General features: G+C 53.4%; 1 protein-coding gene across 3 annotated transcripts in view; it reads left to right on the forward strand.

Moving 5' to 3' along the window:
* The window catches only part of SMOC1 (SPARC related modular calcium binding 1), a 148,332-nt gene that overhangs the window by 119,423 nt on the left and 2,457 nt on the right, over positions 1-26,452 (forward strand). For 2 of the 3 annotated variants that reach the window (XM_045071027.1, XM_045071029.1), the window contains exons 8-11: positions 9,477-9,669; positions 10,208-10,290; positions 12,039-12,144; positions 21,034-21,278. In XM_045071027.1, the coding sequence (XP_044926962.1) occupies positions 9,477-9,669; positions 10,208-10,290; positions 12,039-12,144; positions 21,034-21,278 (627 nt within the window). Of the gene's footprint in view, positions 1-9,476; positions 9,670-10,207; positions 10,291-12,038; positions 12,145-21,033; positions 21,279-26,254; positions 26,309-26,452 lie in introns of all 3 variants that reach the window. The other variant, XM_013055565.2, reaches the window with a different exon arrangement.

The following is a 26,452-nucleotide window of genomic DNA, read 5'->3' on the forward strand; positions in this document are numbered from 1 at the left end:
GAGGTAGAGTTTGGGGCATGGGAGGCAGAGTTTGGGGCATGGGAGGCGGAGTTTGGGTCCAGCCCCGGAGCAGCGGTGGGGAAGCGCTCCCAAAGCTGCCTAATTGTAAGGCTGTGGGCCTTGAGAGCGCCTCGTATCGTACCACCACTTCATTTTCAGTGACAGAATAGAGCCCAGGCTAGTCAATGGCCTTGTCCAGGGTCACAGGCCCATCCACTTGGTGCGAAAGGTAAGAAATGCAAGGCATGTCTAAGCAAGGAGCTGACTGTTGGGTGGGGGCATGCCAAAGGGAGGGGGGCAGTGGTACCGTCCACTCCAGTGCAGAGAAATGTTCTATCACTGATCTTGTTTGGTGTTGCCGGCACGGCGGTCATAAAGATCTTAGTTCCATTATTATCTGTTTAGCTGGCCTACCGCCAGCGTGTCCCCGTATCACCTGAGCCTGCGTGGACTGTGGCCACTGCCCACCTGTGGTCCATCCCTGCAGTCCAACCGAGGAGACTAGTTATTCACAGGGATGGGTCCGGAAGCCCAGGTTCCTTCCACATTTGCTGAGAACACTGCTACCTTAGACGGGCTAAGACTCTGGGGCCAGGGGAAATGCTTGGCCTCTACTTCTTCATTTAATCCCCCAGGGACCCTAAAGTATGTGTGCTGTCATTACCCTGCTTTCATTGATAAGGAACCTGGGACTTAGAGAGCTGAAGCAGACTGCCCAAGGTCACAGAGTAACACATGGTGGAGGCGGATCCATCCAACCCCATGTTCCTGGCCCCCACCCTGTGCGGCCTCCAGCTGTTGTTGACTTCCATGAAACAGCCACAGAGCCTTTTCTGTGCCAGGCCCGGGGGTGGAGTGTGCAAACTGGGAGTGCTAGGCTCTTACTCGTGCTTTCAGCCTTGCCAAGGAAGCCCAGGTGTCCCCACACCCCACCCACTCCTGTTCCTCTGACTGCCCTGAGTTCCCTCTGGTGTTTGGGACAAGCCAGCTCCCTGAGCCTTGCTGCCATCCTCACCTGTTCTGGGCCGGGGGGAAGAGCATCTTTTGGTCAGTTCGTCCATCAGAAGGGGTCACCTCCTCCAGAGACCAACCTCCTCCAATGGCCCAATGGTACATTTTCACTTCATTTGGCTGCCCAAATGAATGAAATGCCCTTCAGATTAAAGAGATGGGAGAACCCATCCCAGGGGCAGGGCCACCGTTTTAAATGTGTGCATATTCTATCTCTGTTCTCTCTCCTCCCCCCTCTCCCCCCCGCTACCTGCTGCACCCCTGAACACATTTTCAGGGCTTGACTCTGTTCTTTTTGTCGGTGAGGCTGCTTCTCCTCTGACCTGGCAGGGCCTCTCCTCTGGGCCTTTCCTTTTCTAGGCCTGTTGTCTGTCCTCAGATCTGAAGGGAGGCCTGAGCAATGGTTCTCTGCATTCCCCTCTTCTCTCGGGGGCTCTTGAAGCCCCTAGACAAGTACGCCTCGGGAGTCGGCACTGGCCTAGGGGCAGCTCAGTGCTGGATATGACAGAGGGCCCACGGTGGCGGGGCAGAGCCAGCCCAGTACCTGGTGCTTGGAACCGTCCTCCGGGGGCCACTTGGCCCAACCTGTGAAAAAGTGCAAAGTCCACAAGTGGGAAAAATAACCTCTTCACATAGTTGGCTTGAAGCCATAGGTGCTAAAACCCTGTGTGGCCAAGTAAACAAAAAGGGCCTGCTTGGCAATGTTCCATTAATCATTCCTGAAGATGGTGGGTTCCAGCTGCTTGTCCTTCCCTAGAGACCACACCTCCCGCCCTTCAAGACCCAGAAAGTCACTGCCTTCCGACCTGGTCCTACCTGTCCCTCCTCCTGCCTCTGCCGCGTCTCTTCGGCTGGATTCTGCACCCCGAGCCTGCAGCCCGCGGTGTAGGTGACTGCCACCCTCACTCGCTGACTCAGGGAACCCGGAGTCAGGGGCCGCCAGAGTTCTTCCGCCTCTGGAATTTCAAGTTGTGATTTCGGAAAGGTTGTTTTTAACACACGGTTTGTTGTTTTGGGTTATCGGGCAGCATTGCATTCATTTTTGATAAGAGGCAAGGTGGGCGTGTGGTATTGGAAGAGGTTTCGGGCAAATTGTGGGCAATACAACACTAGTGTTTTCCTTAATGTTCTTGGCCTGCTGGACAATTCCGTTCACAGCGAAACATAAATAAGCTGCTCTCACTTTCCAGGCGGGTCACCTTTTATGGTTTTTTTTCCCCCTAAGAAAATCCAGTGGTTGATAGTCTGAGGGTGGAGTGTAGCATTTTCCAGGATGAGTCCAGGGGATAATTATTCTTATCTTGGTCTCCGCAGTCTCAGCCCCCCCCACCCCCCACATTGGGCATTTACTCCGCGGTGCGGGGCCCCATGTATGAAATGCCAGGCTAGAGCAGAATTCTGCCGCTGGAGATGGCACATAGCAGGGATTCAAGCAATAGAGGGGTTCTTGGGCTCTTTCTGTATCCTTTAAATAGAGACTCCACGGTTGTGCTATGAATAAGGAGCTGGGGGCCAGGGGTGGGGGTGGGGAGGATAAGGAAGAGAGCCATCGAGTCCTCACTCTCGGGAACCTCCAGTCCAGACAAGTCATGGTCCCCAGTCTCCTCGAGGGGAGCAGGTCCTCAGTCCTACACTCAGGAGAGGGAGACGTCACTAAGATTGCGGCCCTCAGGGAAAGCTTCACGGATGGAGGAAGGCCTGATGTGAGGATAGGTTAAGACCTCAGGGCTAGTTCTTTCGTCTTACTATGTCTCCCAGAACTTCCGTGGCCTCTCCAGAGGCTGACTCGGTGCCAACCTATGCCCAGTACCAGACCATGTGATAACGTGTGTCCACCAAGGCCCCTGACCTCCACTGCATCCTATGAGCCCTAATCTCATGGGTCACTCAGGATCCGTGTTAGGTCCGATGCTCTGGGGACACCCTCCTCTCTTGGCCCAGTGTCCTCCATTCCGTCATCTTCCCACTTCCTTTCCTCTTATGGAAGCAGTTCTGGGTCAGGATGGCCTGGGCGGCTGCCCTTCGTTACCAACCGTGCCTCCACTAGGAGGAGAGCCTCTGGTTCTTTCTCCAGGAATATTGCCTCGGTCATCAAGACACCTTCCCAGTGCACATTTCTATGGCCCGTGACTCTTCTTGGTTCTTCTGAGTATGGTTTTCTCTAAGACTGGGTTTTTTTCTTGCTCTCATTTTTCATATGGACCTTGTGACGGTTCATTTGGTGTGTGAACTTGGCTAGGGTACAGTGCCCAGTTTCTAGACCGGTAGACTGTTTCTGCACTAGTCTAGACGTTGCTGCAAAGGTTGTTTTTTGTTTTTTGTTTTTTTAGAAAAGATTAACATTTGTAATCAGTTGACTTTAAGTAAAGCAGATGACCCTCCACAGCGTGGGAAGGCGTCGTCCGATCCATTGAAAGTTTTCAAAGCAAAATCTGAGATTTCCTGAAGAAGGAATTCTGCCTCCAGCCTGCAGCATAGAACTCCTGCCTGAGTTTCCAGCCTGCTGGCCTGACCTATTGATTTTGGACTCAGGATTGCAGGATCACTCCTACTTGAATTTCTAGCCTGCTGGCCTACCCGGCAAACTTCCCACTTGCCAGCCCCATGATCATGTGAGCCAATTCCTTAAAATAAATACCTCTCTCTCTATGTATATATATAGATAGATTGATAGATAATATATTCATATACATATTATCTCTCTATATAACTCCATATATATGTGAACTTGGCTAGGCTATAGTGCCTATACACACACACACACACACATGCATATATGTATATATATTAATTTATATAGAAAGATAATATATATATGAATATATATATATATAGAGAGAGAGAGGGGTCTAGATACAGACAGATCTAGATATCTGGGTAAAGATGTAGGTCTTTTTTTTTTTCTTCTTAAAGATTTTATTTATTTATTTGACAGAGAGAAATCACAAGTAGACGGAGAGGCAGGCAGAGAGAGAAAGGAAGGGAAGCAGGCTCCCTGCTGAGCAGAGAGCCCAATGCGGGACTCGATCCCAGGACCCTGAGATCATGACCTGAGCCGAAGGCAGCAGCTTAACCCACTGAGCCACCCAGGCGCCCGTAGATATAGATCTTTAATTGGTTCTCTTACTCTGAAGAACCCTGATTGCTACTGCCCAGCCCTGACTAACTGCCTTCTTCCCCCCTGCCTCCATCGCTATGAGGCTCCCCTGTTCTTTCTCCAAAGAGTTCACGACGTGACTGGCTCTCGGATACCTGCAGGCCTGGGTTACGCAGTGTCTCAGCTTTTCTCTCTGCTCCTTTCTTTACCAGTTCCTCTTCTGGAAGGCAGCAGCCAGAAAGAAAGACCAGCCCAAGGACCTGAAACTTGAATCCTCTAATGTTTATGTTTGTTGGCCATTTTTGTTTAAAAAAGAAAAAAAGGAAAGAAGAAAAAAAAGGGGGGAAAAACGATAAAGGAGAAAAAGTTCCCAGGACAGAAGGATAAACTCTGGGCTAAAATCAGGATTGGGGATTAACTGAGGATTTAGGTTGTCCATGCTCTCCTTTGCTCCTAATTACCACAAGTAATTGAGAGGCGCAGAGGCAGGGGCTAGCCACAGCAGACAGAGCTGTTCTCCATGCTTATCCTGTCTTGGCGGGACACGCGAGAACCCGTGCCCTGGGCCTGCAGACGGGGTTTAGGTTTTGTCTGGTTCAGCCTCGTCTTTCCCTCCCCTGTCCCCCTCCCTGCCCCTCCCGCCCCGCTTCAGGCCCGCTTTGCCCTGGTGCTGGAGTAAGTGACAGCTTAGAAGGCCGTGTTTTCTGGGGGCCAGAGCTGGGCCGTGTCCTCATTTCTTCCATGGGACAGTATTCTGTCATATTTCTTCTCTCAGGCAGACAGCGGTGTGTTGATGGAACTCAAAGCCCCCACTGCCGGGCGAGGAGTGACATGGCTCTCGTCTCTCTTCCGTACCATCCTGGCACTGGATCATGGGGCGGGGGGTGCATGAGTATGTGAGAATGTGTCTTCCTGTCTCCGCTCGCCCCCTGGCCGGCCCTGACCGCTCCCCTCTCTGTCAAGTGTTCGCAGATGGGCCTGGCCCTTCTCACCATCAGGCCAAACCTTCTGATGTTGTCATACTTCCCTGAAGTTTCTGAAGCAGGGACAGAATGTTATAAAGCAGGGGCGTCCCCATCTGGGCACCTCCCTCTCTGAACCAGAGGTCAGGAAGAGACCCTTGAAGGAGACCACTTGTCTTGAGTGATTGCAAAGTGATTTCTTGGTACCTGGGAAAATGGATAGTTGTAGATTTTAATATTCCTTTGGGAGGTAGATTTTAATATTCCTTTGGGAGGTGGCCCAGAAGGGCAGAGGGTGACAGCAGCCCTACGGAGGGGGCTGGCTTCTGTCTCCTCAGATACAGAATGAGTTTTGCCCCTTGATACATTCTGGTTTATATTTGCATGACCTCTGGAGAAGCACTGGAGGAATAATCCATTGATTGAGCTATTATTGATTGATTGACTGAAGGGTGTGAGAACCTACAAAAGTCCTTGTATAAGGAGTAAATTGATCAATGTGGAGTTGAGCAAGTCAAGGTGTTTCACATGCTACTACTGTGTAACAGTCCACCCCAAAACTTAAATGGCAGACAACAAAAATAATTTATCCTTTAATTTATCATGTTTCTGTGGATTGGCTGCGTGTTTCCCTGGCTGGCTCTGTCTGAACTCACTCCTGGACTCATCCAGCTGGAGGGTCCATGGGATTGGGTGGCCAAGATGGCCAAGGGCACGCCTCTGGCGGTCGGGCTGGCTGCAGACTCAGTGACTCCTGTTTTCTTCTGTGCCTTTCATCTTCCAGTGGGCTGGCCTGGCTTCCTTCTGTGCTGTTCTCAGGGCAGCTTCTAAGAAAGTGGAAAGTGAGGTTGCAAGGCCCCTAAAGGCCTAGGCCTGGAAGGGACACGCTGTACCTCCCACCTGCCCTTTCCCTTGGTTCAGGCCAGTCAGCGTCTGGGTGAAGGGGTCTGAGGTGCGATTCACCGGAGCCCCTTTCTAACTATTTGCCACACCAAGGAAAAGAAGAATTGGGAATCGAATGAAGATCAGACTAGCATCTGGCAGTGAGAGATGGTGTTGAAGAGGGGTAGTAGGGAGCAAAGCCTGGGAGCAGACTCCCAGGGGGGCTCCCCCGCTCTGCTACTCCCTAGTTGTATGACCTTGAGGAAACCCTGCAGCCAGCTTGCGTTCTTGGGTCCTTCTCTGCTCCCTGAGGGTAATAATAGCACCTATCTTGAGGCTTGTGGTGAGCTTGAAGTGACTTAATATAAGCCAAGTGCCTAGTTCTAAGCTTGGCCCCCTGTAAACCCTGAAACAGGTGTGAGCTCTTCGTCTTCGTTTTGTGTCCTCTGATGGCAGGTGAGTGACAAATGTGGCTTTAGGTTTTCAGTTCCACAGCAAAGAGGCAAAAATACTTGGGTACAAGAAGTGTGGTATGTTCAGGCTGAGAAAAACCATTGGTTCAGAAGAAGCTGTGCCGTGTTAATGGGCAAATGCATGCGTTTACACACTTGGTTTGGAATGTGGCAGATATGGGGAGTCTGCAGAGTGACTGACCCAAGAGAACGTCACGCTAAAGATAAATTCATTTTTCTCCCAGCGCAAATTATTAGAGGCAGCAACCTGTGTCTAAAATTTAGCAAGACAGGCTCAACTGTCAGAAGCTCTTGACTGGGGTCCCAGCTCTCTCCTCTGGCTGAGTGCATTTGGGAAAATTCATGAATCCCCCCAAAGCTCAGCTCAGTCTACAAAATAGACATAGTCCTAGTGCCCCCCTCAGATGGACAAAGAGAATAAGCAAGCAAAGCCCTTCGTCTATCACCGGGCACGTACTACTCAATGAATATTTGCTTTGACTGTTATGCATATAAAGATGGTCTTAAGGGAGATCTCTTTTGGAAGATAAATTTTCTGGGTACTCTTCACAAATGGTTAGTGGTTATGATTATAAATTTCTCCTGTCTCTTTCTTAGAGGGGCATCTGGAATTTTCAGGGCCTGTCCTAAAGTAGCAAGTGAATGTGCCAATAGGCCATCACCCCTAGACATAGCCTTCTCTCTAATTCCATGCCAGGCCCATGTTTCCAAATTAGCAAGAGGTGTCCCTTGTGAGGTTTTTATTCTCCATCGAACTCCATGCAGCTTCTGTGGAGGCTGGTAGCACACCGTTCAGGGCAGCCTTCAAGGACTTCCAGAAGTCTGTCGACAGCCCCCAAACCATGGGATGCCGCCTCCTCTTAAATGACTTCTCTCCTCATTTCTGCAGTTTCGGGATCCCCAACGGTGTGAAGTCAGGTGATCGTTCCCCCTGCCCCTGGGAAAGTTTCCCCCCGCCCCCACTCTCTTTGCCTCTCGCTTTTGGGCTGATTTATGGCTTTAGAATGTTGGCCCAGAGGATCTTAATTTAAAGCCTCTGTCGGGGTTGTTGCATGAACATGGTGCCAGTAAAAAGCTGTTTTCCTTTGGTTTTGCTCCTCCGTCGCCTTTCTCAAGGCATGAAATATGAGGTCGGGAAGTAAGGTAACCAAACTGGGATGGTGGGAGCTCTTGAAAAACTCTTGCATCATCCAAGCCAGGGGCCCAAGGCAGGATTCTAGGCCTTTAAGCCAACTTCATGTCTCCGGTAAACCCATCAATTTCTGTCTCTTACTCATCAATTTCTGTCTCTTATTTGAGCTGCCTCTAGAGTCTCTTCCGCTGGTAGTTCTAATTAGGTTCAGAATCCCTCCTCTGGAGTCTGTCTGCTCTTACAGACTCCTGTTCCTCTAGCCATAGGAGTTCTGTTTAGTTGTGCTGTATTTACTTTATAAGAACAGTAGTATTTTTTTTTTCATTTTCCAAATTCAAAGTTATATTTTGATTGTGAATGTGTTTTGCTCACCTGCCTCCTCCCCCTGAGATGTCTTTAGGGCACTAAGCAGACATTCCCTCCCCCACCCCCGGCAACAACGGAGAATCAAGGGACTGTCGCTTTTCCACGTTTTTTCTGGGAGAAGAATCTTTTGCCCATTGTGTGACTTTTCCCGGAGACCGCGTGGGACTGCTTCGCGGCTCCGCGTGCACCTGCTTTGTTGAAACACCTGCGCTGCTCGTCTGTGGGTCACTGATGGAGCTGCGGTTCAAAGGTTTGGCTCCTGTTGAGTTCAGTGGCTGTGACTTGGACCGTTTGGGCTCTTCAATGAGTTCCGTGAACCTCCAGGCTGCTGATACCGGCTTCCTGACTCGAAGAACATATTTTTATTAACACACTATTAACATTTCATGGGATGCTCAAGACTATTCCTGTCATCTTCAAGAGGAAAGCTGTGGCCATCATGTTCGTGAAGGAAATAAAGATATAATAAAGAAATAGACAAAAGAGAGTAATAGTTCAGGTTTATGATGTGACCCCTTTTACTATTAAAAAAAAAAAAACAAGTGGATGTGGGCATATGTATTTTTTCATGTCATAGGTGCAAGACAGAAGGTCTAGGGCAGGCGGTGTTTAATTTCCATGGGATTCTGGGGTTTTCACAATTTTTTTTATACCAAGAAAAGAAACCCAATGCTATTTATTTTTTAATAACAGCAAAACAAATGAAAACATAAGAACCACCCAACAGGAAAGGGACATCAGGCAGGTCATAGACTGGTGGGTGGGGTTTTCAGGCCAGGGACCCGGCTCGGGGCGCCGCACACAGCCTGGGCCCGGCTCGGGGAATCCAGGTTTGGCTGTACAGACGTGTTCATGGGCTGCCCGCAGCCGCTGAGCACAGTCACTTCCTGTGGGCGTCTTTCTCTCCCACTGGATAGAGCAGCACCATGTCTTGGCCTCGGGCCTGTCGAGCCTACTTTGCCCAGCCCTATTGGAGCCTGGGAAGGAGTGGGCTTGGGCTGTGTTTCTGCTCCTGTTGGGCGCTGAGCGTCGTTCCCCCAAGGCTGGCGGCTGTGGCTCAGTCCTGCTGGGTCTGGGCTTGGGAGAGTGTCCGCACACACGGGCATTCCTGCGTCTGCTCCTCAGCTCTCAGGGGTTAGGCTTCTGCACCTCTGCCTCTCCCAGAGCCGGGAGAGGAGCCTCAGCGGGAACCACTCTGAAAACAGTCAGGAATTCCCCCCCCCAGGGCAAACTGCTGTTCAGATAAGGAGCAGCCTTGCAGCCCCCAGCTGGCTTGTGGCCCTGCTGGAAGGAACTTCTCCAACTACGTGTGAATGCTAACGAACCCTGGCAGTGGAGAGGCTTTGGGGAGGTTCTGGGCCTCCAAACCCCCACTCCATCCCCACCCCCACTGTGGGGGCCTGTGCAAGGCCCCTGCGGGAGCCACAGCTCTCTGCCGGGTGATTCCCCAGCCATCTGTTGCTTGGGGCCAGGCTGGATCCTTGCTGGGAAAGCAGCAGTGAGTGATATGCTGCAAGAGTGCGAGTCACCACAGGCTGCCTCTTCTCTTGCAGAGAGAGTCCATTCATGTGACCAGGAGAGGCAGAGCGCCCTGGAAGAGGCCAGGCAGAATCCCCGGGAGGGCATTGTCATCCCCGAGTGCGCCCCCGGGGGGCTCTACAAGCCTGTGCAATGCCACCAGTCCACTGGCTACTGCTGGTGTGTGTTGGTGGACACGGGGCGCCCACTGCCCGGGACCTCCACGCGGTAAGCCCTCCCCACCCCACACACCCGGAGCCTGTCCAGTCCCTGAGATGGACCCCGGGGGGAGGAGCAGAAGCTTGCTGTTAGGCTAGCTCCACATTTCCCTGCTTGCCTGGCCCGGTGGGAATCAAGGCACTAGGAGAATGTTTCTGCACTGTGTCCTGGGTTCTGGTCACAGTTCTATTCCTTCTAGCTGAGTGACCTTGGAGAAGCAGGTTGGAACCTCAGTGCACTAGTGAGGAGGTTAAGGCCCTGCCTGAGTCCCTAGGTTCTGTAGATCCCAAAAGTCCTGCATGCAGACACAAGGTGACATCGCTCTGCTTGAGTGACAACTGGGGACATGCCCCAACATGTCTCTGTGGGAACATTGCTACCAGGATTGGGCAGCTGCTGGACAGCGCAGGAGATAATCCGCAGCCTGCCCTGGGAGTTCTAAGCTCAGTGGCAACAGGATGGTTGCTACCAGCTGTGGCTCCAGCGGGCTCATGAGGTTCCTGGCCCCTCCTCACCCCTCCCCCCACTCCCGTGTCTCTCTTCCCAGCTACGTGATGCCCAGTTGTGAGAGCGATGCCAGGGCCAAGAGTGCGGAGGTGGACGATCCCTTCAAGGACAGGGAGCTGCCAGGTGGGAGACAAGGCTGCCCCTTGCTGATGCCCTCCTCTCTTCCTATTCCTGCACCTCCCATCATGCCCAAGCAACTCCTTCCTCTGCTCTGGCTCTGTCTCCCCTTTTGTAGGATGGCATGGGGGTTGGGGGGTGGGGCAAAGCCTCCCAGGAGCCTTGGGACCTGCATCCAGGCTGGGATTCATCCCTAAGGACGCCGGTGCCCTTGAGCCATTTGTTCCTCCTCCTTGCTCTTAGCTTTTATCTTCATAATGTAGCCATTGGGTTAAAATCATATTCTTGCGATCCTGCAATTCTTTGTCCATCCGGGGTGATTGGGATAGTGTTCCAGGGGCTGAGAGGAGAGCTTTCAGGGAGGGGCTGTCCTGAGGGGCATGGGCAGTGTCCGTGGCCAGCCCAGTACTATGCTTTCACAACCATCCCAGTAGCACAGCACTGTCACTGGGATGTGACACAAGATGCGCAGGTAGGGGGCCCAGAGCCTCCAGCTGGCTGCTGTGAGGGGTTTTTCATATTTACAGTGTGCTCTGCCAGCGGGTGACAGGAAGGTCACTAAATTTTGGTGGCTTGGAACAGGGTAGTCTTTAGCAAGCACAGACTCCGACCTGCGCTGAGGGGAGCTGGGCCCCCTCCCCACTCCCTGTCAGGACTCCACCCTGAGAACTAAAAGCAGAATCTCCTGAAAGTCCTGTTGTGAAAACCAGTCTGTCCCGAGAGATTGGAGTTGTAGAGGCCAGAGTACCCGCTTCGGGTCCCCCCCCCCCCAACAGCATGAACTGAAATTCCGCCATGTGCCGGGCATGAGGGTGAGATCAAGGGCTCTGAACAGCACGAGGCTCCCACAGCTGAGGACACAGATACAAATAAATGAATACAAGCTGGTATAAAGAGCCGTGGCAGGTGCTCTGAAGGGGAAGAGCCGTGAGCCGTGAGACGTGAAGGGAGACTGTGGTTCCAGGTCCGGGGCTTCTCTGAGAAGATGGCGCTTCACCAGAGACCGAGTGGGTTGCTGGAGGGAAGACAGAGCTGTCACCGCAGAGAGGAGGGTTGTGGGAATGACCGTAGGGCCCAGTGGGGGCCAGCAGTCATGAATATACAGGGATGCCCACCTATCTGGTTGTTCACACCAGCAGAGCTAATGCATGGGGGAGAGACTGGGGTTTTGCCGAAACCAAGCAATGGAACAAACTAGAAAGGAAGGGAGGTTTTATCATCATCTGAGCTGGATGAGACAGAAGTGAAGAAAGGAGATGGTTCTTGGACAGATAAACTGGTAGGGCTACTTGAGTCACCTCCGTCCACTGGGGGACATCTTCGTTCCTTGTGCCCCCTCAGCACCTGCTCGTTCTCAGGAGAGCAGTGTTTGTGACGCTCTAGCGTGACCACCTGGTCAGACTCTCCCCGAGCTAGCTGGCGTTCCCAGCAGACTCTGAACTTGGGCGGATAGGGACCCTGTGTACCTAATCCCTAACATTTGACATAGCGCCTCAGTTGATACTCAGCAAAAATTTGTGGAACGGAAGAAAAGTGAAAGCATGATTTTCCATTTGTTCTGCGGGTCCCTTGTGGGCGGTGGGTAGAGGAACTGTGGGGGTTTATGAGACTCATCTGAGCCATAAATAGTTCCCAGAGTGGATTTGGCTGGGCAAGAAGGACCTGGGGAGGTTTGGGAAATGGTGGCAGTTGAAGAAACCGTTTGCTTGATTACTTACCTGGAAGCTGCCTTTAAATCTCACTTTATCTTTCAGGCTGTCCAGAAGGGAAGAAGATGGAATTCATCACCAGCCTCCTGGATGCTCTCACCACTGACATGGTGCAGGCCATTAACTCAGCAGCGCCTACTGGAGGTGGGAGGTGAGAATGTGAGCAGGACTCAGGCCTAGCGGGGGAGGTGTGTCCCTGACTTTTCAGAAGTGGGGAGGGGCTAGGCAGGGCAGGGGCCTGTCCCACCTTCTGCCAAAGATCTTCTGATCCTCTCTCCTCCCGGTTCTTGGGGACTTGCCTGCTTCTGCCTTCTAGTTACCTGATGACAGGCAAGCTCAGGGCGTCTGGAGACTTCCAGCACCTTAGTCTCAGGAGTGGATGCATTGGGGTGAGAGTCCTCAGTCGCAGGAAGGAGGAAGGGGTATGTAACAGGAGCAGAAAGGAAGGACAGAGCACTTAGTGAGTTTCTTCTCTTCCAAGAAGGCAGGCATCATGAGCTTTTTTGACTTCCTGAAAATCCAAAGGGCTCCAGCTGGGAGGTTGGACATTGTCATACCCAAATCCATCCTAGTTCAAGGGACGATATGTAGGTGAAGGCAGTTCTAAATGAGGCTGAAATGCACACATGCACCATGACCCGCATCCCAGCACTCACTCATTAGCCCATTAGGCCAGTGGTTGGAGTACACATCCATCCATCCATCCATCCATCCATCCAACCACCCATCCATCCACCCATCTATCCATTCAGCACCTGGTGAACGTACACAGCATGCCAAGCACTGGTCTAAGGCCTGGGAATGCAGGATGTGAGGCATGTTCCTGTCTTTAAAGTTTGCAGCTTGGTGGGCACCCTAGACTGTAGATAGATATTTGCGAATTGCATCCTAAGTATGAGAAATGAGGTGGAAAAACAGGGAAGGATTTGCCAACTCAGTCTGGAAGAATCAGAAAGGCTTCCTGGAGGAGGTGATAGCTGGACAAGTAGGACTGAGACAGCAAAAGAAGGGGAGTCATCAGGAAAAAGGAAAGAATACTGGGGCTCCAAGAAAGAGAGTATCCGTAGTCCAGGAGGCCTGGGCCAGGAGGACAGGGTGAGGAGGAGAGGAGAGTGCAACAGATGAGACAGAAGGGACAGTTGGGAGCATGGAAGCCAGAGAGGAGGCACAACAGGGGATGAATGTGGAGGGGTTCAGCAGTGGAAGAAGTAGCCAGGCTCGGCAGGGTTGGGCAGCCTGCTCCGAGGCTCACCGATGGGGAGCAGGGCGAGTCCCTTCACCTCTGCCCAGAGGCATAGCTGTCGTCAGCAGGGCAAGGAGTGCCCGCATGGTGACAGGCCCAGGCCTGTAAAAGGCCCTGGCATGGCTGCCTGGCCAGCGAGCCACAGAACCACAGGGCATGTGTCCGGCGCAGGGAAACAGGGCTGTCAGTGATGCTGCCACCTGAGGCAGGTGTGGGCAGCTGTCCAGGAAGCCCAAGGTTAGGTCATGTCCAAATGAATGCAGAGCTTGCCACCTCCTGGGTGCCACTCGGAAGCTACCAGTCCAGCGCACGCCCTCTCAGGAGCCCCACGGGCCTGTGAGCTCTCGGGTTGGTTTCTGGTTTAACACACCCTGTGGATGGGATCAGCCTCCCCAGGAGACCCAGCCCTATGTCTGAGACGATGGAGAGGGCCTGACAGGCTGGCAGAGGGGGCTGCTTGGGGGCAGCTGCAGGCGCTCAACCACTGAGCAGCTATGGTGGAGAGAACCGTAGCCAGACTTCCAAGAAGGGTCGGTGGGAGAAGATGGTGAAAACTTACTTAGTAGTCCATGCTGTGGTGATTTATGCTTGGAATACCTGTTGTTTCAGGCAAAAATGGGGATGAGATACTTGTTTATTAGAAGAGAGTGGAAAAAGTATCCAGGAGGGGGCATGGGCTTCAGAGGTCCAGGTCTGGGCGCTTTGCCCCCACAGCCCCCTGGAGCTGGCGGCCCTGACCAGCCACTTGGGGAGCCTGCCTGTTTCCACAGTGCTCCTGAGGAGGCAAGATTTCAAGTGTGTCCCACTTGCTTCTTGGGGGCCGCCCCTTGAGCATGGTCTGGCCTGGGCCCCAGGTGGACTAAGGGCATTAGGGAAGTACCAGAACTAAACGGGTCCTGGGCCAGTGGGTAAGGGACCCACAAGGGACTGAGGGCACAGGCAGGGGCCCCTGGCTAGGGGACATCAGGACTTGATGCTTTGCCCTCAAATTGCAGGCCAAAGGGATCTTTGCAGAAAATAAAAACTAAGAAGTGTATGGTGTTTTTAATCACAGTTTTTAATATCCATGTGTCTTTAGGGAAGAGATTTTCTTTTTTCTTTTGAAAAAAACCTCTCTCTTTAAGGTGTAATACAGATATAAACTTGGGAAAAGATTAAAAAAACATTCTTTCCTAAACATGTTTTCCATTTTAAGCTCCTAATATGCCAGATCGTATTTGGTTTTGATGGGAATGAAAGGTTTGAATCACACGGGGAATTGTGTTACTTAGAGGCTGTATTCATAATCATAATACAGGCGAGGGGAACCAAGAAATAGACTAGAAATCTAGGCGGGGGCAAGGGGACGCAGGATGAAGCAGAGAGAAGCACTTGTACAGGAGGCCACTTCCTGGATTTCAAGTCCTCCAAGGTCTCTCTCACTATATTTCAGGCGAGTTCTAGCTCTGACCTGAGCTGGCCCTGCAGGAGGGTCTCACTGGCCATGTCCTCCCTCCCTTCATTGTGCTCCAGCCGCTGTCTTTCTCAGTACCTCCAACAGACCTTGAATCTGAACCCTCCAGGTTCCTGCCTGCCCCCCGGGCCGCCATGCCAGCTACTGCTACAGCCTGGAATATCAGGCCCCTTCTTTCTGTGACCAGCCCCGACTATCCATTTAAATGTCACCTTCTCAGCAACCAGCCAGTCTAAAGGAGCTGTCGGTCACCTTCTATCTCCACACCTCTGTTTAATTTCTCAGCTGAGCATGTACACTAGCTGATATTTTGCTGGTTTATTTATTGTCTGTTTCACCCCTACTGAATGAAAATCTAAGTTCTATAGAGAAGGAACATGGGCTGCGTTCTTCCCTGCTGTGTTCCTAGCACTCGGAATAGTCCTTGGTACATAGTAGATGCCCAATAAAATATCCGTTGAATGAATAAGCAGCTGAAGGTACCTTTTTATCCTACCCATCAGAGGGTTCTCTACCTGCTGCAAGACTCATCATGAGGCCATCATCCACCATGGCCCTCCTTTGTCACCAGGGCCCTAATGCACTCTGCGCAGGCCCCAGAGACCTGGGGCACTGTGTGGATGGACCCTAGATAGGCACCTTTGTATGAAGAAAGCGCCAAGGCACAGGGCAGCTGAAGGTTGGGCGGCACATCTGGAAGAGGACTATGGAAGAGAAGTTGGGAATCCAGGCTGCCTGGGATCTGGCCTTGGCCCTGAATATGGGCAACATTGGGACTGTAGGCATAGGAGGCTGAAGTCAAGGAAGACACGTCCGATCCCTCCTCCCTCCTCTCAAGGTCTGGTAATTAAGGCTGGCCATTTGCTGGGGCCAGCAGGAAGAGGGGACAGAGCAGTCCTGTCTTCTCCCTGACCTACCACCTGTTGGGTCTAGAGATTCAGGCTTTGTACAGACTATTACATCTCTGGCCTTCCCTGGTATAAGCTCTGTGTGGAGTTCTGTGGGCAAACAGGGACAGAGGCAAAGTCCCTGGCCTGGAGGAGCTTCGGTCTGGTTGAAAGAAGAGGTATACAATCCCGGGATTGCGCTATGAACTCAGGGGGCAACAGAGGGCAGGAAAGTGCCTCAGGGACTTGGGCGTGGGAGGGTCGGAGAGGGAGGCTTCAGAGAGATGACATTTGAGCCACATCCTCAGTGTGAAGGGGAAATGTCCAACCTAGAGGGACTGGGGCAGAGGAGCCCTAGGAGCCGTGAGATGGGGCCCCGTGCAGGGAGCCGTGAGAAGTGCGGCTTCCATCTGGGAGGCAGGCAAAAGGTGAAGCTGTAGTTTGGGCAGAGGCCAGATCATGCCGGACCTGGGGATTCATGCCAGGGCAGCACGACGCCCGTGATTTAGGTGAGTGTTTGGAGGAAGCATCCTGAAGGCTCTGGTGACGCGGGATGGGGAAGGGAGCAAGATGGAGTGTGGAAGGTTACAGCCATCATTGGAGGGGCAGGTGAGGAGAGGCCGCACTACAGCTCTGGGGGAAGGGGGTGGTGGTTTGCTGAAGCTTTAGCAGCGAAATTAATCCGATTTCAAGATGATTTGTTCGTTACAGGACATGGCAGGGAGCGGGGGAGCGGAGATAGCTGCTTCCTGTTCTGGCCTTCCAGACTGATTTGGGTGGGGGAGCGGTACTGCCCAAATCTGAGAATAGGCAGAGTGCAATGGGGTGTCCACAGAACCACCTGCAGTCAGTGCTGGGAGGGGTGGCCGGCAAGTATCGTTGGAAGCTGGCAGTTCTCAGTGAAGGTTTCGGGATGATTGAATCATCCTCATGGTCCTTCCCACTGGGGCTCCAGGGGGAGAGCTGCCCCAGATCGGCCCTCCCATGGTGCCCCATTAACATTTATCAGACCCCAAGGAAGAGTTCTGAGATCCCAGCTGGCAGAATCTTCTCGAGCAGGGAAACCCTCCCCTTTCTCCATCTCACCCTAGAGAAAGTCAACTTTGAGGGGAGGTGGGATGGGCTGTGTGAGCCTTCTGGTGAGAGACCGTGCGCGCAGTGGCTCCCTCCTTCCTGCCCAGTGCAGCTACTTGTCGATGGCCTTGCAAGGAAGAAGCTGGAATGTGGCTGACTTGGCATTTCCCAGCCCCACCCGCCCACACAGCTGGCAGGGTCCAGACTCCTCTCCAGATGGGGCTCAGTTGGTCTGCTTGGCTTGGCTAGTGCTTCCAAGCCGTCCTGCCTCACCTTCTTTAAAACTGCTTGGGACAGCAGAGCAAGGCCCGAGATGTTGGCCAAAGCAAGTTTTCTCGGGGCGAATGGGCCTGGCTCTCCAGCTGTGCGTTGCTGCCAAGGCAGGCCTGGCAGGGTGCTGCAGAAGCAAAACTGAAAGCATTGCAGGACAAGGGCAGCACCTGTCCCCTCTCCATTCGGGAGACAACTCAATGGGGCCAGACCAGGGAGGCGCCTGGCTCGAGTGGGTTCCCTCATCCATGGAGGTGGGAGTCAACAGGACAGCCACCCAAACAGCTCAGAGACAGAGTTGCCACCAGTCTTACGATTTGTTTTTCCAAAATCTGGGATTTGGTATCCTGTGGGTGTGACTTTCCATACCATATCCAAGGAAGCTTGGATAACTCTACACATGCAATGAACCCTTTCAGTAGAGTAGAGCCTCCCCTGCAGGGAGGCCGGTGGCACGGACCACCGACGTGGAGTGATGTAAGGGACCATCTCGCCCTCTGATGCAGGGTCCCCAGCCCTCACCTGATGAGCAGATTTGAAATCCAGCAACTCTGATCTCTAGGGGCTGCTGGGTGCACATATGGGAGAGAACGGTTGGAGCTTTGGTGCCAGTGTAAGTCAGCCTGGAGCTAGGAGTGCAAACTGCCAGTGTTTTCAGAGGATACTTCTGGAAGGCTGCAAGAGCTGGAGGGATCAGTGGGGTATGGTTTTGAGGTCAAGGATAAGTTAGGGGGAATCTAACTTTGATGGAAGGGACTCCAATAAGACTGAGAGATTTCTGGAAACTCTGGGGGGAGGCTCTTTTGCCCCACTCAGCCAGCACTCCCCTGGGAAAATCTCAGCTTCTCCTTAGCTAACTGAGACCTCTCTTTGAGTCTTTTGCGCATGCGCGCCCACTGCCAGTTTGACCAAACCCAGACTCCTGACCCAACTCAGTCTTGACTTGATTTGGTATGACGCATGGTATGGACTTAAAGCTGTTGTAAACCCAGAAACCTGGTTTTCAGAGTTTTAGACTAAATATCTTCAGTAGTTTTCCATTATGTTTTGTTGGAAATACTTGTTGGAAACAGCTTCCAAACCCGTCCAGCTACTGTCCTCTATCTCGCCCCATCTTCTTCCAGAAGGCTTATGGTTAAACATTCTTCTGGGGCCATGGCTGCAGTGTCCTTCCCTCTAGATCAAGGATTCTTCAGCTGAGTGCATGAGCTTGGATGAGGTTTAGGGAGTCCAGTCAGCAGAGTGCTACACGCATATGCATTTTTCCAGAGAAGACCATAGCTTTGTTTAGGTTCTCGAAAGGGCCCGTGATCCCTCAACGCTGAGAAATTCTTGCTTTAAATGCACTTGGAGTTTGGCCAGGGTAAAGCACTGGGTTCCAAAGTAGGACCCTAGAGCTGTCACTGTCACACGTAGAGCTGAGCTCTGTGATCAGCAGTGTGGATGGGATGTGGGTTTCTGGAAGTCAGAGGAGGTCAGAAGCAGGGAGCCCTAGGCAAGCTGGGGAGGAATGAGGAAGAGGGGTGCCCCTCGGGGCCCACAGGACAGGCTGAGGGTGTGACAGGGTCAAGGGACCCAGAGGCACTGCTTGAAGGGGCCTCAAAGGACTTCCTCCTGGGAAACGAGCATCCTCAGAGCCTCCAGGGCCAGGTCAGGCCAGGGGTCATGGCTGCAAGATGCTGGGGGGAGTGAGGAGGGCAGGACCAAGCGGACAAGGGTGACAGGGCAGGGAGAGAGAGTCAGAAGACAAGGAAAGAAGAGGGAGCAGGAGCCAAAGGATGATCACTCCGTGTGGGGGAGGTTGTAAAGTGGGGCGAAGAGCTGCTTCTTGCGTGGACCGGCCCAAAGGAAGGTGGGGGAGCTCCCTCGGTGCAGTCCCTGAGAAGCGGACAGGCGGGAGCCCCAGCAACACGTGTTGGAGGCAGTGGGCCTCTCCTGGCAGGGCGGCTGGGCGGGATGACCTCATGCCTTCCCGGCTCAGCGACTGAGGTTTTATTATTCCAGCCTCTAGGTAGACATGACGCTATGCGCTATGCGGAGCCTAAAGGTTAAAGAAAGAGTCGCCTTTGCCGCCACAGGGCTCCCATGGCCCCTGGCTGGAGGGGCCCAGACAGAGAGCGCTCCGTGGGAATGCAGGAGTGCCTCCCTGGGGGCTCGTCCTGGCTCTTCTCTGCAGCCCCGGGCGCCTCCCTCGCATTTCGGGGAACACAGGCAGACAGGGTGCCCCAGAGGGAGCTAGCCACCCTCCCTCCTGTGCCTTGAACATCTTGAGAGAGAATTTTCCGCTGCTCACCTGGTCTGCCCTGCAGGCTTGAGAGTGAATATGGTGGGTATAGTAAAGGAAGTTTTAAAACCCCAAAATACCATGTGCCAACAGAAACAAAAATCTGAGTTCCACAATGAGTAACTCCATGTCTGTTTCAAAGACCTTCTGAGCCATGACAGACCAGGTAGATCCCCAAAGAGCCAGGGGGGTACGGTGCCTCGCACCTTCCCAGGTACTCCCTGCATTAAACCCATGGGGGTGACATTCTGCTGGCAGATGCGATAATTGCGCTGTCTGGGAATCAGCCCAGGATGCCCAGGGGTGCTGGCCCGGGACTGCAATCCAGTTAATTAGCAACGGGCATTTAGCAGGAATGCCTGGCTTTTTGTGGTAATGAAACTTCTTTTCCCCTAAATGTTGAGGTCACCTGGGGATGGGAAAGGGAAAGAGTTTGCTGGCTTGTTTGTAAGGGTGGGGTCAGAGATGGTCTCCTCCCTTCTGGAAAACTCAGGAAACCCCAGGGAAGAACCCCAAGGTATTGGCAAGTGCCTTGGATATTGTTCTTGCCAGAGATGGTTTCAGAATGTGCTGGCAGCCCAGAGCCCCTGGTCTGGGATCCCTGTGTGACAGTGACCCCCTCCACCTCCATTTCTGATCCACAGCAGGGCTGTAGTTCTGCTCAGGGCTCTGCAGACAACTTGAAGGTGTTGGCCTCCCAACCTGAACCTTCCTCCCCCCTACAAAGGGAAAGGTGCCCAGGATTTTGAACACAAGGGCCTGAGCCATATTTACTCAGTGCCAAGCCCTGGGAGCAGAAGCTACAGTCACCCGGTCTGGAACAGGCTTGTCACTGGCTCTAAAAGTTTGAACTATTAGCTAGCATCCTGAATGGCATCAGTAAATCAAATGGATGGGTAGGGCGTATGTACTGTTACACATAAAAACACTGGTCTTTCCACTTTATGTGCTGTGTAGACAGGACGGTGTTAGATGTGTGGTCATTACTGTGCACCTTGACCCCAGGAAGCCTTCTTGGTTGCTATAGTCTAGTACTCCTAAGCAAAATCTCCAGGGGTTCCAGTATATCTTTGGCTTCCCAGATCCATCCCAGACCTCCAGTCTTAAAATCTCTGCGTGGAGAGACACACCCCTAGCAGGTCTGGGACTTGTCAGGTTCAGAACCTCTGTGTCCATCACAACTGCCTTCTCTCCAGTTCCTACTGTTCTTGGTGCCTGACAGGCTCAGGCCCTGGGAGCTTCACACCGAATCATTACTGCCTGGTGTCAGCATATTGGGTTCTGTCCCAGCAAGATGCTGAGGAGTTTGAGGCCAGGGTTGTTTGTCCCAGAACCTGGCCTGGTGTTGGGTGTGTGCGCATGCTCAATAATAGTCCTGATTACTGAGTGTTCATGTTCCTATGGGAACAGCAGCTTGTCCTGCAGAGAACCCCAGGCCAGGAGGACAGCTTGGATGCCAGCTGCATTTTACTTGGGTGAATTAAATCTAACCAGTGTATCTGGAGCCCCCATCTTGTACAGGAACACTCCTGGCTATGGTAGAGGGTGAGACAGGCTGATGTAATAAGAGGGATGTGCTTGGGGACCCTGGAAAAATAAAGTGTCCAGTCTTGAGAGTCAAGCTGGAGAGGACAGCTCCATCCTGCTGCCGGCTGTGTGGGGCTGGGAGGTCTTTGGCTCGGGGGAGCCATTTCTCCCCGGCCGCAGGCAGCGCAGCACAAGGACCCTGGCATCTGACCTTGTGGGAGACACCCGTGGCAGGACGGGTGGCTCCAGCAGGATGCTGAGCGGGGATCTCGGGGCGGCGCGGGGGTCTGCCTGTGGCCCAGGTTTGCAGAACCGGACCCCAGCCACACCTTGGAGGAGCGAGTGGTGCACTGGTACTTCAGCCAGCTGGACAGCAACAGCAGCAACGACATCAACAAGCGTGAGATGAAGCCCTTCAAGCGCTATGTGAAGAAGAAAGCCAAGCCCAAGAAGTGCGCCCGGCGTTTCACTGACTACTGCGACCTGAACAAGGACAAGGTCATCTCGCTGCCCGAGCTGAAGGGCTGCCTGGGTGTTAGCAAAGAAGGTGAGTGCTCGCTCCCGGGCTCCTGGGCCTTCCAGAACTTGGCCTACGGGGGCAAAGGGACAGGGGGCTCCGGAGAGATGCCTGGGGCAGTGAAGGAGTCCACAGGCAAAATCCTTGTCCTCCCATGGTCTACCAAGGAGATAGATAGGAATGTATTTACAGACATTGTGCTGAGTGCTGGGAGAGTGCGTTCGGATAAACCAGCTGCGTAACTAGCAGACCCACGCATGTAATGGTTCAACACAGGAGAAACTTGTTCATCTTGCCCATGTGATCGTTCAGCATGTGATTCTGGGTCATGGGGTGTGTGCGTGCGTGTGTGTGTGTGTGTGTGTGAGTGTGTGTGTTTCCAGGAGGACAGATAGGAATGGAGACTGCTCTGTGCACTCGCTCTGAGATCTTGGCCGAGAATGATTTGTCATTTTTATTATGGGCTTCCAGGTCACCGTGGGGGTCATTTCCATTCCCAGTCAGCCAGAGGGAGTCAAGCACAAAGCAGTGCACGTGCCCGTGCGGGAGTTTTATGGGCCAGTCCTGAAGTGACACATCCCCTCTCCTATCCCCAGGGTTGGAAAACGGCCTCCAGGCCACACCCCACAGTAGGGAAGGCTGGGAGCCCAGGAAGAGGAGGAGAACATGGATTTGGGTGGAAACCTAATCATCTCTGTCATGATAGAACAAGTGTGGAGTATTGTAGGAACACGTGTAGGAGCACTGAAATTAGCTCAGGGGCAGACGGCCTTGGAAAACCTGGTGCAGGAAGTGATGTCCAAACCAGCCATGGCCCTGGGGCCCCATCTAGTCCGTGGCCTATTTTTGTATGGCCTGTGAGCTAAGCGTGGTTTTTATATTTTTAAAGGGATGTAATTTTCAACCAAGAAGAACAAATGACTGTCTCTACTTGGCCCACAAAGCCTAAAATATCTACTACCTAGTCCTTGACAGATACGTTTGCTGAACCCTGGTCTAAACCGATACCCGAGCCACGGGTACAAGACGGCCAAGCCAGTGCATCAGTGGAGGGTGGGGGTTCTCAGCTATGGCAATTGAAGGCTGCAGGCGTGGAGGCGAGGACGGGTTGTAGAGGAAGATGTTAGTGGGGCTGAAATGCGTATTTGAACGTGGCAGCTGCCCAGGGCTGAGGAGGCAAGCGGCGAGTCTCAACTTCATAAGGTCCGCGGAGAGCTGTCACAGGGGCTTGGGCAGAGAAACGACTGGATGGGTTTTGCTTTAAAAAATCATTCAGGGGGTGCCTGGGTGGCTCAGTGGGTTAAAGCCTCTGCCTTCAGCTCAGATCATGATCTCAGGGTCCTAGGATCGAGCCCCACTTCTGGCTCTCTGCTCTGCAGGGAGCCCGCTTCCTCCTCCTCTCTCTCTCTGCCTGCATCTCTGCCGACTTGTGACTCTGTCTGTCAAGTAAATAAATAAAATCTTTTTAAAAAATAAAAAGAAAATAAAAAATCATTCAGGCTGCAGTGCAGGAAATGGGTTTGCAGACGAACAAGGCACCCACCGGAGGCTGTGGCGGGAGATGACAGAGGCACAGCAGGGGTGAAGCGAGTGGATTCGAGATAGTTCGAGCTGTGGTTCTGGTGACCAAGTGGATAGAGCGATGAAGGTGGGCTCGGGCAACTGGAGGGGGGGGGTCTGTTCACAGAGTTGGGCGACGTGGAAGGAGGAGCAGAGCACGTGGGGCAGCAGGGAGACAACCAGTATGGTCTGGACATGTCAAGTTGGAGGCACCTGAAGGATGGGTGGTTCTCTAGTGCAGGTGAGGGGTCTGGGCAGGTCATACCAATTTATTTGAAGTAGAAGCTTTGATAAAGCTGAGCTTGCCCAGGGAGAAAACACAAGGGCTTTCCCTGGCACTAACCCTCAGTTGTCATTGAACCCAATGGGTAGCCCAGGAAGTGGATGAATGACCACTAGGGACCCTGTCTCGAGACCTCCCCACTCCACAGCTGGTTCTGGCCCTGCCTCTGGGGCCTGTGACCCTGGAGGAGTGAGCTCGTTGCTCCAGCCCCTCCTGTGTGATCGAGGAAGCTCTGTGTGTTCCCCCAGGATGCAGGACAATGTCATGGCTCCAACCCTGCCTCAGCTACAGACTCGCTCCTTCACCGTATACAAACCACACAACCGTTCTGGCTTTGGGTTTCTTCATCTGTACAGTGGGTATAACCAGGGTATTTACCCCATAGGATTATTGTGCTGATTCAGTGGGACAGTGAGTGGAAGCATTTATTCAGCCCCAGGGACAGTGAAGGAACTGGATACAAGTTCAACATTCCTGTTCTTACGATTATTGCCTGGGGAAGCGGCATCCCCACCCTGTAGCCGGGCCTTTCCAGTGTCCCCGCCAGCACCGGGCATGGCACCGTTCCGTTCCTATCTGCCCAATGACCTCATGGGTGAGGGGGCCACCCGCTCTAGTGAAGCTTGGAGTCTGCGCTCATCTCCCAGAGCACGGGCAGGGGTCCGTACTGGAGGAACCCACCCAGTGTTAGTGTGCAGCCCAGCCCCAGGAACATGGAGGGACCGAGGGGGTACGGACTCACAGGAGTCTGTAATGACTCTGTCCTCAGTCCGCTCTAGTCTACGCACCACACAGAAGCCAAGGAGAGGCCGAGGGTGGGGACCTCTTGTCTGCAGAGCAGAGTGGGGCTTCCGGGCCTTTCTTGGAAGCCTTGCCAGATGCCAGGGTCTGCCAACGCTGGCTGCTGCCTAAGACCTGAGGGGAGCACCCAGGAAAACTGTCCCCTGGGATGTGATACTTAGGGAGCCCTGCTCCTCCTCACCCAGACTCGGCCGAGGCTTTCGTGTCAAGTTGCCCAGGGAGGCCCCCAGAGTGCTTTCTCCTGCCAGAGAAAGGACCATTAATGGGAGGCGTAGGGGAGGCTGGGACCAGGTTTGTGGGTGAAGAACAGAAAGAAGCTCTGGAGCCGGACAGACCCGGCTCTGCCACTTGCTAGCCCTGTAATTTCTGGCAAGTCATCTAAACTCTCTGGCCTCAGTTTCCTTGTCTGCAGAATGGAGGTGATAGCATCTACCTCATAGATTTGGTGTGAAGATTTAACAAGATGGTGCCTATGAGGCACTTAGCCCAGTAACCCAGTAACCCAGTCTGTGGTGAACGCACAGAAGAAACCGGTAGTAGTAGAGGAGCGCACCCACGGGCTGAAGGCAGCTTCCCTGGGGCCCTCTGCTCTGGGGAGTGGCAGAAAAGCCACTTGAGTAGAAGGTTACGTGGGGCCTGAGCCCCGCATTGGCCATCTGGTGACACACGGTGCCCTCTGGTGGGCTGAGAGGGGCTTGCAGGCCCGGTGGGGGGGCTCCAGGGGGCTGGGGGAGCACAGGTAGTTTAGGAACCAGTGTCGCTTTGGGTCTCAGAGACCACATTTTCTGGAAATGCCTCGTGAACACTGGTAGTTTTACTCAGCAGACTGTGCACTGGGGGGCCGAGCTGTCGGCACGGCATGAGGGGTCAAACGTTCGGAGGGCCGGGCCTTCTTTCTTGGCTTGTCCTCCCCAGCGAATAAACCGTCTTCGTCAGGGTGATGGTCACCGTCCTGTGAGGCCAGCAGACGGGAGACTAGTTCCTGCATTTGTGAGACCTCCCAGCCCTCCTTTGGCATTGCCTAAGGATGCGCCGGGTTCCGGCCTTTCCTCCCCCACACCCCCATGCCCCTAAGAGCGTGGTGCTGGGGGGGCAGAGCCAGGCCTGAGTTCACTTCACACATAAAAGCTAAGCCTCAGTGGCCCCATCATAACATGGGGATGATTGGATCATTTCGTAACTATCATATAAAGTGGCCCCGCAGGGTAAATGACGAGATTTAGGTAAAGGATTAGTGCCTTAAGTCTCCCCAAGTGAGGGCTGGGTCCTCCCTGGCCAGCGTTTCCTTTCTCCAAGTCTCTGCTTGGCCCGGTGGCTCAGCTAAGGCACCTCCCGCCACCTCTCTCTTTCTGTGAATCTTCCTGCTCTCAACTGAGAGAAGCGGCCACTGGACAGAGCCGATGAATGATGGGATTCTGAGTCACGTGGGATTCTGTCCCTGCCCACCTGCTGGTTCCCGAGCCCATCACTCTCTTCCCAGGCTCGTTTCCTCATCTGTAAAATTGGACATCTCAGTTTCTGCCCCTGGCCCGCCCCCCAACTGGGGTTCTGTTGCTCTCAGGTCTTAGGAATGTTAGCGTAACAGGGAGAGGGGAGCGTCGAGCTGTGGGCCCGCATGGCCCATGGGTGGGTGTGGGTTCCCGCAACACCTTGCGCTCTTCAAAGCCCTTTCTCCACTTTATGAATTCAGTCCGTCCTCAAGGCAGCCCAGCGGCACAGCTGTGGCCCCAGTTCCCATCCTGTAGACTGGTCCAGCGGGGTTATGGTACGTGTGCAATGTCACACAGCCTCCCGGGGTCACGCGGAGCTGGCCCAGCTCCCACTCCTCCTCAAGGAGCCCTGGGCCCTGCAGGAGCCTTCAAGACCCATCAGCACCCTATGGGGCAGAGTGGGTGTTAGCAGAGTGAGACTTGGGCCTTGGTTAACTCATGCAATTGCTCCAAGCCTCAGTTTCCAGATTTGCTGGGTGAAGGGGCAGGACCAGATGGTCACTAAGGTTCCCTCCATCCCTGATGTTCTGTGACATGGAGAACCGGGACCCAGGAAGGTTATGCAAATGTCCATTGGCATCAAAGCGCTTCTTAGCTAATAGCTGGGGGATTTCAGAGAGGCGTTCCAGTGAGGGCCTGGCCTTATGGAAAAGGGACTTTGTTTAAAGGTGTTGGTCAGCGATGGCTTCACCCAGACAGAAGAGGGACCCCACCCACAGAACAGGAAGCACGGCCACACAATCTCTCTCTCCTGAGTCCATTCTTCATTCCAGGGGCTGGAGGAGACAGCCACCCAGGTACAGAGGAAGCTCCGCCCCACCAGTTCTCTGGGTCAAGGCCCCCTGAGTGTCATATGTTCCTGTTTGTTGCAGGTGGTAAGCTCAGCAGCGTCCCCCAGGGAAAATGGGCCAGTCCAAACCCATTCAGTAAGTTGTCTTTTTTCTGGGGTCCCCTCTGTGGGCCCCCTAAATGCAGCACTGGTAGTCTGGCCCAAGTGGAGGAGCTGGCCAAGTTACCTAGGCTCCCATTTTCCATTTTTGTTTGCTGGGGACATAGGGAAAGATTGGTTC

The sequence above is a fragment of the Mustela putorius genome, unplaced genomic scaffold (assembly GCF_011764305.1).
Source record: "Mustela putorius furo isolate JIRA1106 unplaced genomic scaffold, ASM1176430v1.1 tig00000129_pilon_pilon_pilon, whole genome shotgun sequence".
In the NCBI taxonomy this organism is placed as follows: domain Eukaryota; kingdom Metazoa; phylum Chordata; class Mammalia; order Carnivora; family Mustelidae; genus Mustela; species Mustela putorius.